Source organism: Rhipicephalus sanguineus, chromosome 10, assembly GCF_013339695.2.
Source record: "Rhipicephalus sanguineus isolate Rsan-2018 chromosome 10, BIME_Rsan_1.4, whole genome shotgun sequence".
Classification (NCBI taxonomy): domain Eukaryota; kingdom Metazoa; phylum Arthropoda; class Arachnida; order Ixodida; family Ixodidae; genus Rhipicephalus; species Rhipicephalus sanguineus.
The window spans coordinates 4,408,323-4,420,606 of NC_051185.1; the positions used below are offsets into that span (position 1 = coordinate 4,408,323).

The 12,284-nt window shown below is 48.1% G+C and overlaps 1 protein-coding gene across 1 annotated transcript in view; it reads right to left on the bottom strand.

Annotated features, from left to right (window-relative positions):
* Positions 1 to 628: 628 nt before the first annotated feature.
* Positions 629 to 12,284, bottom strand: part of LOC119406862 (transmembrane reductase CYB561D2) — a 30,868-nt gene continuing 19,212 nt past the window's right edge. The window contains exons 3-4 of the mRNA XM_037673615.2: positions 2,555 to 2,800; positions 629 to 916 (exon numbers count right to left, since the gene is read on the bottom strand). Coding sequence (XP_037529543.1) covers positions 677 to 916; positions 2,555 to 2,800 — 486 coding nt within the window. The 3' untranslated portion in view covers positions 629 to 676. The remainder of the gene's footprint in view (positions 917 to 2,554; positions 2,801 to 12,284) is intronic.

Here is a 12,284-nt window from a genome sequence, read left to right on the forward strand (position 1 = left end):
TGGAGAGGTTGAGGTTTTATTACCTCGGCTACTCCATTTCTATAAATTCTAGTTGCAGAGAAAAAAAAATGTTACCGGTGTGGGGATGCATACAAAGCCCTAGCACCGCTACACTAACCGAAGAGCAGTGGGAGGCCAAGCTATCGGACCCAGACCTGAAGAATCAGCGAAGCCCGCGGCTACCTGGAATATGGAGGCCGCCCACCTTGGGCGCACAGTGCGCTTGCTCAAAATAAACGTTCATTCTCTCTCTCTACCCAAAATAAAAATTGAGCAACTAAAGAAAAAAACATATAGCACACTCAAACAACTTAAAATACCATGGTAATGTACACTTTGCTCGCAGACGTTCACATTGCAATAAAGCGACCACGTGCACGCACACTAGTTCTATCACAACGGCCTGCCCTTATTCTCCGACTTTGTAAAGATGGGAGTGTTTCGAATGCTACATTGCCGTTACCGTCAAAAACTTGCACGGGCAGCACGGCCATAACAGACAGGTCCGAAGGTACACGACAGACTCGGCCAGGTTTTAGAGGCGCTCCACCCCCTGTGCGCATGCCCATGTCCGCACTGGAGACAGGAGCCAAATGAGTACGCCATCACGTTGTGTTCGCGGCTGTTATATATGTAAAAAACCTCTTTATTTGCAAAATAATTTCACGAGGTCGCTTTAGCGCCTTCTGCGTAGATGTTGCACGACGGATGCGAATGGCGCCGCTGCCAGCGCCTGGACGAGGAGTTGTAGCGCTGCGGTGTCCGTGCCCAGCGCCGCTGCCAGCGCCTGGCGGCCGTAGTGAGAGCGCAGTCCCAGGACCATGGCAGCAGTGGCGAACCCATGCGCCGACAGGCCTATCGCACGGTGGACGCGCCGCAGCACGGAGTACTTCAGCCACGGGTACTGCTTGCCCACCTGCGACAACGACCCTCTAATGTGGCGGATTGGCCTGCATGCGAACTTCTGGATAATATTTCGAAATATTACATATAGTTAGGAAACATGAAGGACGGACTGCAGGAATATTGTGCACAAGAGGTACGTTGGGAGGCTAGTCGGTTAGGCATTATTTTGAGAACATAAACTGGGACCAGTTAACCGTCAGTGTCCCTCTTCAAGAATTCCGGAGCTTTATGTTCTGGTGTAGACAGGGGTAGCGCACCACGGTCATGCGCTCATGATCGTTCTTGCGCACGCGCAGTGTTCGAAGAGGCAAGATAGTGTGCTTTCAATAAGCTAGCTAATCTGCGTTGTCTTCTTCTATCCCGATCGTACCCAGCGCGTTTGAAGTTCTCAAAATAAGAACGGACGTTTTTTTCTAGAGTTACTGTATAGGGAGTATGCAAAGCTTGACGTCATCAGCGAGGAGCGCTAGCGGCGGGGTCGCCATTTTGACGGTCCGCGCACTCGCCGCACGCGCAATAAACTCGCTGCACGCGCTGTGTCAGAGATCCGTATATACGGCACAAATGACTAGAGACCTCCTGCACGCCGACGCACGGACACCACGGACGGCGTGCATACGAACGGACCTCAGATGGCGCGGCGATGGTGCTGCCGCCTTGCGGATCAAGGCTCAGTGCATACTCCCTATACCCGCCTCCCTTAGGAGTCATATATAGTAATTTTAATCAACGCCTCCTCTAGAAAGATGCCTCCCGCGTGAGCCAAAAACCTCCTGCCCTACCCTTTAACTTCATTCAGAAGCCACGGTTGTGGCTATTTCGCGCAAAGAAACAACAAGGGAAGGGTTAACTTTCGACTGCTTATTCCAAAATTTACTGCAGTGCTATATATGTATATGCAAAGGCATGCGCGGAAAGCAAGGCATACATCGAACAGATAACGTTTTGTGCAATGCAATACATAGGTATAGAAATGCGCAATAGGGCAGGCTCACAACGATCGGATAACATCTTAAGCCATGAAGAGAGTTCGCGAGCACATGGAACCGTTCGCCGTAAGTTTCATTAGTTACACCGCTAACCACGCAGTCGATCCATACCTGTCGATGACTCAAAATCACTTCTAATATCCTCTTGAAGAAACACACACACACATAGTGCCGTTCCGCCGAGCGTAACACGGCACCGAGGCTAAAAGATCGGTCACTTCTCAACACACGCTAACAACGCGCCGGACGGTCTGGAAGGGAAATGGCCGCCGCCGCCCAATGTTTCCCGCGTGCAGCCTACCTTTGCGGTACTCTGATTTTCCAGTGATTCTATTGCAAGCCGGCTACCTTTCTGTGCACAGAAAAGTCGCCGCTCGCGCACGCTAGTTGAAGATTTGGGCGGTGCTGTCAAGCGGCTGTGCTCATATGCTTTTCATGTCAGGTCGGCATGTGACTCGACCACGTTGCGTATTTACGAAAGCACAACCGAGAATTGAAAACGCCCGCGTTCTAACGTTGCTCGCATTCGCAATGCAGTATCGAGTGAACCGGCTACGGTATGTTGAACCATAAGGTAGTATTAGCGTGTCTGTGATTCGTAGTCAAGCAATAGATTATAGCTGTGCGTAACAAGGCGGGTACTGCGTGAAAACACTCACGTTGGAAGTGCGCAGCGTCAGGGCCGCCACTCCGACGGTCCCCTCGACCAGGCTGAGCAGCAGGGCGGCCAGTCCCGTCCACGAGTGCCACGTGGTGAAGTGCGGTTTGTTTAGGCCGGCCTTGTGGACGAAGGCGGCCCAGCAGCCGAGCAAGGCGCACGCTATCGACGCCGCCTGCATCACCCAGTGCAGTCGCGTCCGGCCAAGGCGCACCAACAGCACGGCGGGATGAGTGATCAGGCCGTACTGCGCACCCGTCGATTGTAATCTCACTTATAATCAAGGGGCGCGTTTTCACAATTACGAACACCGTTTGCACGTCTCGTGCACCTTTACTTAAACTGACACCAATTTTCGACGCTGGCTTTTACTATGACCTGTATACAGAGACGGCTATGACCAAGTGTAAAAATCTCAGGAAATGCCGATAAAATATTTTGACATTAAAGCCGATTTTCGCAAGGCGCACCTATCGGGACGTCAGCAGCGGCGTATCAACTTGTTCACGAGCGGGCAAGCTTCGCTCACTCCGTCAGCCGCGTATTATGCCATGGACAGTGATTGACGCCCTTGTATACCCACACTGTTGGTCTTGTAACGCATTCATTTATTTATACAGCCCTGCTAGCCTCTAGATAAGGCTGTAAGCAGGAGTAACAAGTACAAAACGAAGTTTACATATTAAATACATCAAGATACAACAATCGTGTCACATGAATCGACAAGAAAAAGAAGGAAGGGGAAAAAAAGCGCTCCTGAAAAGCGAGATACAAAGCATATGCGCAGCGTTTCAAGCACTGGTATGCGCAAACTCATTGCAGAAAGAAAATGACAGACCTTATATTCACATAAAGAAAGGGAAAAAAACGAAGACGTGACAGGCATTTCACATCAACTAAAAGGGGTTCAAGAAAGGGGTTAGAATGTGCTCTCGAAAAAGCAAAGTAAGTGCGAGGCATATGGACAACTTTTGAAACTAAATCTGTTGTAAATGATTGTCAAGTGATTACAACTGAAGAGCAATCAGTAGTTGGACATTCCACAGCGCTGGCTGGTGTGTGTGTGTGTGTGTGTGTGTGTGTGTGTGTGTGTGTGTGTGTGTGTGTGTGTGTGTGTGTGTGTGTGCGTGCGCGCGCGTGCGCGTGCGCGTGCGTGCGTGTGCGTGTGTGTGTGTGTGTGTGTGTGTGTGTGTGTGTGTGTGTGTGTGTGCAGAGGGAGAGAGAGAGGAGAGAGAACTTAAGTCGCACTCAATTTGACGTGATTTTTCTTATACAGCGAGATAATTTGCTTAGCAGTGTTTAAACCCGTGAACAGGGGGCGGGTGCTCGAGCCGACGTTTCGACAAGTGGACTTGTCTTATTCAAGGCTACAACTGATTTCCTTAGCTCTCGTGCGTATATGCTTCGCGCCCTCTCCACCACAAGGGAGGAGGGGAGGGCAAACGAGGCAAGTGCCAAAGTGGGGTTTTCCTTTCTTTGCGCGTGCGCGTGGTCGTGAGACATGGAGGACAATCTTCACAGCGTAGGACAAACTTTATTACATAGTTACGTGATCGCTCTTCTGCTGATGGAAAACAGTTGGTTTCCCAGTGCGCCTGCGACCACTGTTCCCCTAACTTTTCTCAGTGCCCCCCCGGTAGATACGCCTATGGACTTCACGCACCAGTATGGCTACTTGTGATGACGTCAGGCACCAAACCATTCAGAATAGTCGCTTGTGCGTCACCATCGGAGACATGGAACGGAGCAGTTGTGGTGACGTCCCGATATCTTGCGCGAGTATGACGAGAAGCTCACTTCATGCCGTGACGTCAGGGTACAGGCAGAACCGAAACTAGCTTTTAAAAGCATGTTTTAATTATTTTTTTTTTCCAGAGCGCACTCACGCTTGTGCATTTTATAGGCTCTTGAGGGCTTGATGTTCCACTTGACAAAAAAAAAAAAGGCTGCAAATATTCGTGTTCGTAGCCCCTTAAAGGGGTCATGAAGCACGCCTTAGGCTTGTTGAAAAAACATATCCTGCGGAAAGCTGACACGGCCGGCTATGAACTGCTCAGCCAAATATTGCAGTCGTGCGCGCCGCGTAAAGGCTACAAGCGGAGCGCGAAGTTGCTGTTTTCTCAGGCGTCGTCTATTCAAACAGAGGCCGGTTCTCACTCTCGTCGGTGGGGGGTGGGGCCTGTCAGTTGACGTCACTGGAATGCCTCGATGCGCGCGCCCCCGCTTAGAGTGGTGTCGGCTTTTGGCAAGGCAGATGCCGCCTCCTCGGCCCTGCTGTTGTTAGGTGGGTGCTCGTTTCCCTCCAGTTTTATGCGCTCGCTGCTGTCACCATGGCCGGGTGTTGCGTGCCGCTGTGCACTAATCATTCCAGGAACGCTGAGAGCTGTATCGTTTTCGAAGATACGAGGTTTTTTTGGACAGTAAAAATCAAACGTGACAAGCGGAATCCGAAGAACACATTATGCACTTGCAGCGTAAGTTTCCGGCTGGTATTTCGAATGGCATGCAAGGATAACTCCTGCCGGTGTCAACCATGCGTAATAAATGGGCACATTGATATCAGCTACATGCTTAAAATATTTTGGTTCACGTGTGCATGAATCCTGCATTTTTCTTCGCAAACATTCTTTACTGCACTTGGTTCGTCCTGTATCTGCCTTTGGTTTTTGCTTTCGCTATTTTTGTGATGTGAAATGTATCATAGAATATATTATGCGTGTTTGTCTGCAGAGCAGATCCTTCTTTTTTCCTAATAATAATTATTTGTGAGAATTTACGTCCCAAAAACCACGATATGATTATGAGAGGCGCCATATATTGTCGAAGGCTCCCGCAACTTTGACCATCTGTAGTTCTTTAACGAATACCTAAATCGAAGTATACGGGCCTCTGTCATTTCACCTCCATCGAAATGGGGCCGCTGCTGCCGGGATTCGATCCCGCAACCTTCATGTCACCAGCGGAGCATCATAACTAAAACCACGACGGGTTCTTGTTTTCTATATCCCTTTCTGTGTTTCAAGTACGCCTTCTGTGCTGGTCTTATTCCCGTGTATGTGTGCTGTTACATTTTTTTATCCTTCCCTGTTTCTGTGTTTCAAGGTTACATTTTTATCCTGTGTTAAATCATTATGCAGTTCCTGTTTTTTTTAATCGTTTATGATTACTGGGAAGCGACTAGTGGCAATTGTATTTTATTGTGTAATTTGCGTTTTATTTGTGTAATTGCTTCTGTCAGCGCAGCATTAATGCGCACAAATAAATGCCCTGTACACTGGATATTAACGCGCGCGCGCGTTAATATCTAGTGCGCACGCACGCACTCACACACACACACACGCACACACACATTGAGTATTTTATTTCTTTGAGGAAGCATAATTTATTTATTTATTAATAATGTAAGCCATGAAGGCTCATACAGGAATGCGCATGCAAACAGTTCTCGCGAAGCGTCTATACAGAGAAGACGGGGAAGCATTGTGTACAGTAGACACAATAAGTCAGTAAAAAATAGAAGAAACAAAGTCAAGTTGTACAATGTGATGTAATCGGGGTTCTGCCCATAGGACCGGAGCCAGCCAGAGTCCCGGGGAGATGTCGAGGAGAGGAGCCAGGAGCTGTTAACAGTAACGTTTATTTACAGGTAGCGTGTTGCTACATGATGGGGTTAGCATCATGGAAGCTCTCGGAGCTCGTGAGAGCTTGAGAGAACTTGTGAGAGCTCGTCGGGAGCGCATCGGCGCTCGCATTTTATGTGCTGGCCTTCCCAGGGTTCCCTGTAGGAAAAAACAATGGAGGCCAGGACAGTCCAATGAAAATTTCCATCTTCACCTCCGCCCCCAAAAGGGGAAGGTGAAACGCCGCCTCCTTCCCAACCCACGAAAGGAGAAAGAGGCACATCCAGTTCGTCCCATGGCGAGGGAAAAACACTGCCCACCGCGCACACACGGCACAGCACGAAGAAGTTGAGTCTTACGTGGAAGTCAATTTCGTAGTCTGTTGCAATGATGGTTATGCGCGAGGCAGACCACGAATTGTGGAAACAGCGGCAACAAGGCGCCACGGAGAACGTGGGAAATGCATCCGCAGACGGTTCCCAGACGCTGGGTCCTTTGTCCGGGGCACCTTGACGACAAAGCAAGCCGCCTCGACGGCCAACAACTCTTCCTAATCTGTCAGTCGGTCAGGCGTGCCCAAAGGGTTTTACGAGGGGCGCAGACAACCTGAGAATATTAGACGAACGACCTTCGTGTTGTCGCCGCTCTTGGGGCATCTCTGGAACCGCTGACCCGGAAGAAATCAGGGTAGTCCTAGCCGCAACGTCTCATGCGTCAAAGCGGCACCAATCCAGGCAGGCCGATCATAACAAATGAGCACCCTCATGGAAAACCAATTAATACAAAAATTCGGCAGATCCCACGTACCGTGGGAGTCGATGTTATGCGAAGCATGCGGCGGGTAGGTGAATGTGGCGTAACTTTCTTTACTGAGGGACACGTTACAAAATGACGCTAAAGATATGTTTAAATTTTATACGCACACATATATATGTTGAAGAGCCGCATATGTGTCCCGAGAACGCACGCACGTTTCTCAAACTCGCGTGCATGTGTGGAAGAAGTTCTTGACAGTTCTTGAACAAGGGCATCATCACCGTGATCAGTGAGCACCAGCAGCTGGTCATGACTTGTTATAGGATCCGGTCGTGATCGTGGTGACGAGGGGCCCATGTGTAGTGAAGTATGTGGTATAGTAGAGCTGTTGGAATTCGTGGATGCCTCGGTCATTTCGTCGACAAATCGGCTGTCGACAGAGCCGGCGACAAGTAGGAACTTGAAGCCACCCTTCGCGTTGGTGAGGTATAGGCAGTCGAGGCTGGTAGGCCTGGATAGCGCTACGTGAACCAACATCAGTGGATGGTGTTTGTCGTATTCGTAGACTACCTGGGCGTATGTGGCCTACGTAGCCTAGTCTACAAAGCGGCTGTCAATCAATCTGGCATCATCCTCGGTCAGCATGAGGCCATCGCCCAGCCTCGTAAGAAATGAAGTGGACACTGCGTCGTTCTTGCGGACTAAGTCCAATTTACGGTGCGGCGATGTGGATATCATATGTAACTTTCGTTAATGTATTCCTCCGGGGTCGAGCATTGCTTCAACATAGCTTGCTGAATCGTATGAATACAAACGTAATGTTTATTAGACTGCTATAAAAGCGGAGCCAACACTGGAACTACAGACGTTAATCTGATATGATGCCTGTATCGTAGGAGTACACATCGTAAGAGTATCATGTAGTGTTTATTGCTTTCTTGTAAAATTAGATAGCAAGCACCACAACCACAATTGACGTTGCACCGATATTACGCCTGCGTAGGCTGTTTTTCCAAACCAGTTTATGGACCTGGCATGGCTCCGTGGTAAAATACCTGATTGCCACGCAGAATGCATGGGTTCGATTCCTGCAGGGATCCTAATTTTCATTCATTCCATTCGTTGAGTCAACGCTGCCATTGTTGGTTTTCCTTAACGCTCTAGCATTTAAGTTACCAATGTCCGTTCTCGCCGTTCCTGGGTAGATATAAACTGTCAATCACCTTTGGCGCATACCCGTACACCGCGGCCTGTGGTAAACGGGTATGTGCCACACGTTTCTAGTGGAAAGGGTTTGACAACGTACGCGACAGAATTTTAACGTTATTCATGTCATGACCCGGCAATCATATTCGTCAAATCCTCTTACCCTCCCATGCAAATTTTGGTCTTCACCAAGTTAAGGAGGCGATCATGAGAGCACCCAGACGTAGGCGGCTAGATAGATAGATAGATAGATAGATAGATACGTAGATAGAAACGCTCAAAGTGCCAGAGGTTCGCTAAGAAATGCTTCGCATTTAATAAAAAAGACGTCTGCCTCGATGCCATAGTGGTTATGGTGCTCGGCTGCTGAGCCGAAAGTCGCTGGTTCGATCCCAGACGCGGCGGTCGCATTTCGGTGGAGGTGAAATGCTAGAGGCCCGTGTATTGTGCGATGCTAGTGGACGTTAGAGAACCCTAGGTGGTAAAAAGTTTCCGGAGCCCTCCACTACGGCGTGCGTCGTAATCATATTACCGTTTAGGACCGTAAAACCCCAGATAATAATTTTAATTGAAAAGATAAATAAACGACGCAGTGGATATGCAGCACCAAATGCAGAACAGTATTGGAAACACTCAATAACAAGGGCCTGCAATCGGGCATCCAAAAAAAAAAATGAAAACTGTAGATACAAAAGGAAAAACACACAGATACTGCGCGTGTATGCAAAGATTTATGGCATAGTAAACACGTATTCATCATTCTGATAAGGACTCAAGGTATGCAACTCGAGTGCCGATACAAATGCGGCCTCAGATTAAAAGCAAGAAATGTCAGCAATATTAATCATAAAGAAACTCTCATTTCATCTTAGCCGGATATTTGCACCATACTGCCCCTCGGCCCCTTACCCTGTGTACAATATGTATGATGCCATTTATAATAAACGAGTACATTGTTTGCAAACTTAGCAAAATAAGCCACCTTAGTCGCGCTTAGGTAGCTTCGCATCACTAAAGTGAGTGTGTTGGGATATATATACTGCTGCTGCTGCTGATATGTATATAAATACTTTAAACGATTCTTTGTGTATTTGGAATGCAGAGTTTACGAGGAAATTAAGTAAGGATTTAGACTTAACTCTGTCATTTCTGAGGTAAGGAAGAGGATTCGTTTTCAACGTAACAAAGCCTACATCTACCTCTAGCGCATAACACATGCACAGGCCGTCAGCTTACATGAATTACATGCTCCCTTAATAAGCACTTAAGCAAGAACAGCACTATAAAGCTGTCCAAGCTTCAAAAAAGAAAAGAAAAAATCCGGCAGATCCCACGCACTGTGGAAATCGATGTAATGCGAAGCAGCCAGCAAAGAGCTGCATACATATCGCCTTGTTTGTCTTTGAGCCAAATGAAATCATTCATGCCATGACTATAGTTCACCATATATCGCATGTTTGTCATGCACGCATGCATGCACATTCTGGCATATACCAAGCCAATGAAACGTATATTCTGGTATATAAAATGACCATATACATATACAATATGCATGACCTGTCATTTATGTTCATCACTATTTCGTGTCATGCCACACCAATTTTGGTATATATCCAGTCAACAAAACGGCCGCAAGCGCACCATGACAGTGTCATGTAATTCATACCGTGCATGACATTCATAACATGATTCGCATGTTAAGACCTGTCATTTATGTTCATCATACAGTCACATCAGGCAATACCAATTTTGGTGTATATCAAACGAGCAACATGGCCGCAAGTGCACCATGAGTGTGGCACGTTAAATCATGCCATACATGACATGCAGATCATGGTTTCTGTTACCACCTGTCACTTATGTTCTTCATACGTCACATCGCGCAATACCAATTTTGGTGTATATCAATCTAGCGAAACGGCCACGACTGCGCCATGAGCTTGGCATGTAAATCATGTCGTACATGTCATGCATGTCATGACTTTCATGTTACCACCTCTCATTTAATGAACACTAACAGACAACAATGCCAAGGAAAGTATAGAGGACGTTATTAGTAGTAAATGTAAGGTAAATGTGAAGAAAGAAAAGTGGACGAAACGATAACTTGCCGCGGGCAGGGACCGAACCTGCGACCTTCGAATAACGCGTCCGATGCTCTACCAACAGAGGTACCGCGGCGGCTACGCCCCCGTCCACTTTATAGTGTATATATGTACATTTAAACGTGGGAGCGTCAGTCAGCGCCTGGCACTGACTGACGCTCCCACGAGGCGACATAATGCACTGGGCGGGGCACCTCGAACGGCGCTGCCCTCTCCTCCGGAATGAAGCGAGTTGAGAGGGAATGCGTCAGGTAAATGTAGCGATCGCTATATCTCCGGTCCTACTTCACCTTTTCGAAAAATTCTTTCGGCTATATATTCCCGGGAAGGGTCCGATTCGTTCCAGGGTGTTTTTCACGCCAAGCGCGAGGGGTGGTTCATGACCCCTTTAACGCACCAAAAACAAATTCACTCTGACGTTTTAAGGGGGAGTTTTTCCGCGCAGTCGTTACAATCTTGCAGACGATCATCTTAACACTGTAAAGAGCCCCCTGCAAGAAAACGCATGACTTCCAGTGAAACATGGATTTTAACTTCCATTCTTTACTGCAGCTTTTGGGGATAACGTACACTGAACTACACCCGAACGATTTCCTATAACCTGGTATTTAACGCAGTTAAACACGCAGGCAGTGTCACAAAAAGCAATTAACATGTGCTACTGTAAGAAATACGGGCGGGCACACGCGAGCGCCTGGCAAAAAGCCTCGATCCCCAATTCAATCGACACTCGGATGGCGCTGTCAAAGGCGAAAGTCTTAGATGCCTCCATGGAGGACAAAAGCTAGGAGGGAGCGTCAAGTAAAAATATTGAAGCCCCATGCACCATAAAAAATTAAACGGGAGCATGCAGGAATTCTGACCACCACGGCGTATGCAGAACGAGGAGGGGAGCGGCGTCCGAGGAGGTTGGCTTGTGGACGCTAATAAGCGCGCGCGCTCGTCAATTTTTGTTTTTGTTCTTGAGCCCACCAAAAAAAGGAAATGAAAAAAACGCCAGGCCTGCGCTGAAACCGCAGCACAGTCACAGCGAAAGCTGGAAGAGCAGCGTTTCTAAAGCACCGTTGTAAGCTCTCTTGGGGCTACTAATACAAGTACACTAGCAAGGTACCCACTACGCCATAAATCACAATTTTTGTGAAGTTCGGAAGCACCCACTAAGCCATTATCCGTCATTCTGCGGAGAAGCGAGGCACCAGCTACACGTCTGTAAGCATTATGTGCACTTTGTTGACGCGACGACTGATGACGATGAAGAATTATGGCTCAACCCTTTGTAATGGGTTGGAAGCTTTAAACGGCCCACCAGTTATGTAATTTGCATTAGGTGACGATCGGTCGCTACGTCCCTCTCCCGCCATGCTGTATAACATACGTTGACGTGGGAGAGAGAGGTAAGGGGGGGGGGGGCGAAGAACTTTACTGAGACCCCGAGGAAATGGATCATGCGCTTATGGGCTTCCTTGGCAACTAATACAAGTGCACTTGCGAGGAACCCACTATGCTATAAATCATTGTAATTTTTGAGAAGTAGGAAAGTAGGCATTATGCCATTCTTCGTCATTCTACGGAGAGCCGTGGTACCTGCTAAACGCATGTAAGGCATTATGCGCACTTTGTTGCTGCTGTGCCTGATGACGATGAAGAATTATGGCGGAGCCCTTTGTAATGGGTTGGAAGCATTGAACAACCTTCTCGTTGCGCAATTCGCATTGTGTGACGCCTGATTACAGAATTCGCGTTGTGCTACGCTTGGTGTTTATTTTACTCTTCTACCACGCTATATTGCATATGTTATTCTGGTTCCTTCCCGACATGAAGCCTGTATAGGACCTTTTTGCAAAGCAGTTTCAAGCACCGGCATGGCTGAGAGGTTGAATACTGGCCTCCCACGCAGAGGGCCCAGCTTCGAACCTCGTTCCATCCTGGATTTTTTTTCTTATTTCGAGCGATAGTGGTTACGGACACCGGCGGCGGCGGCGGCGGACAACTACGGCGCCAAAAACGGCCGGTGAAATGATCTCATAACAGCTTTCGCTGTAAC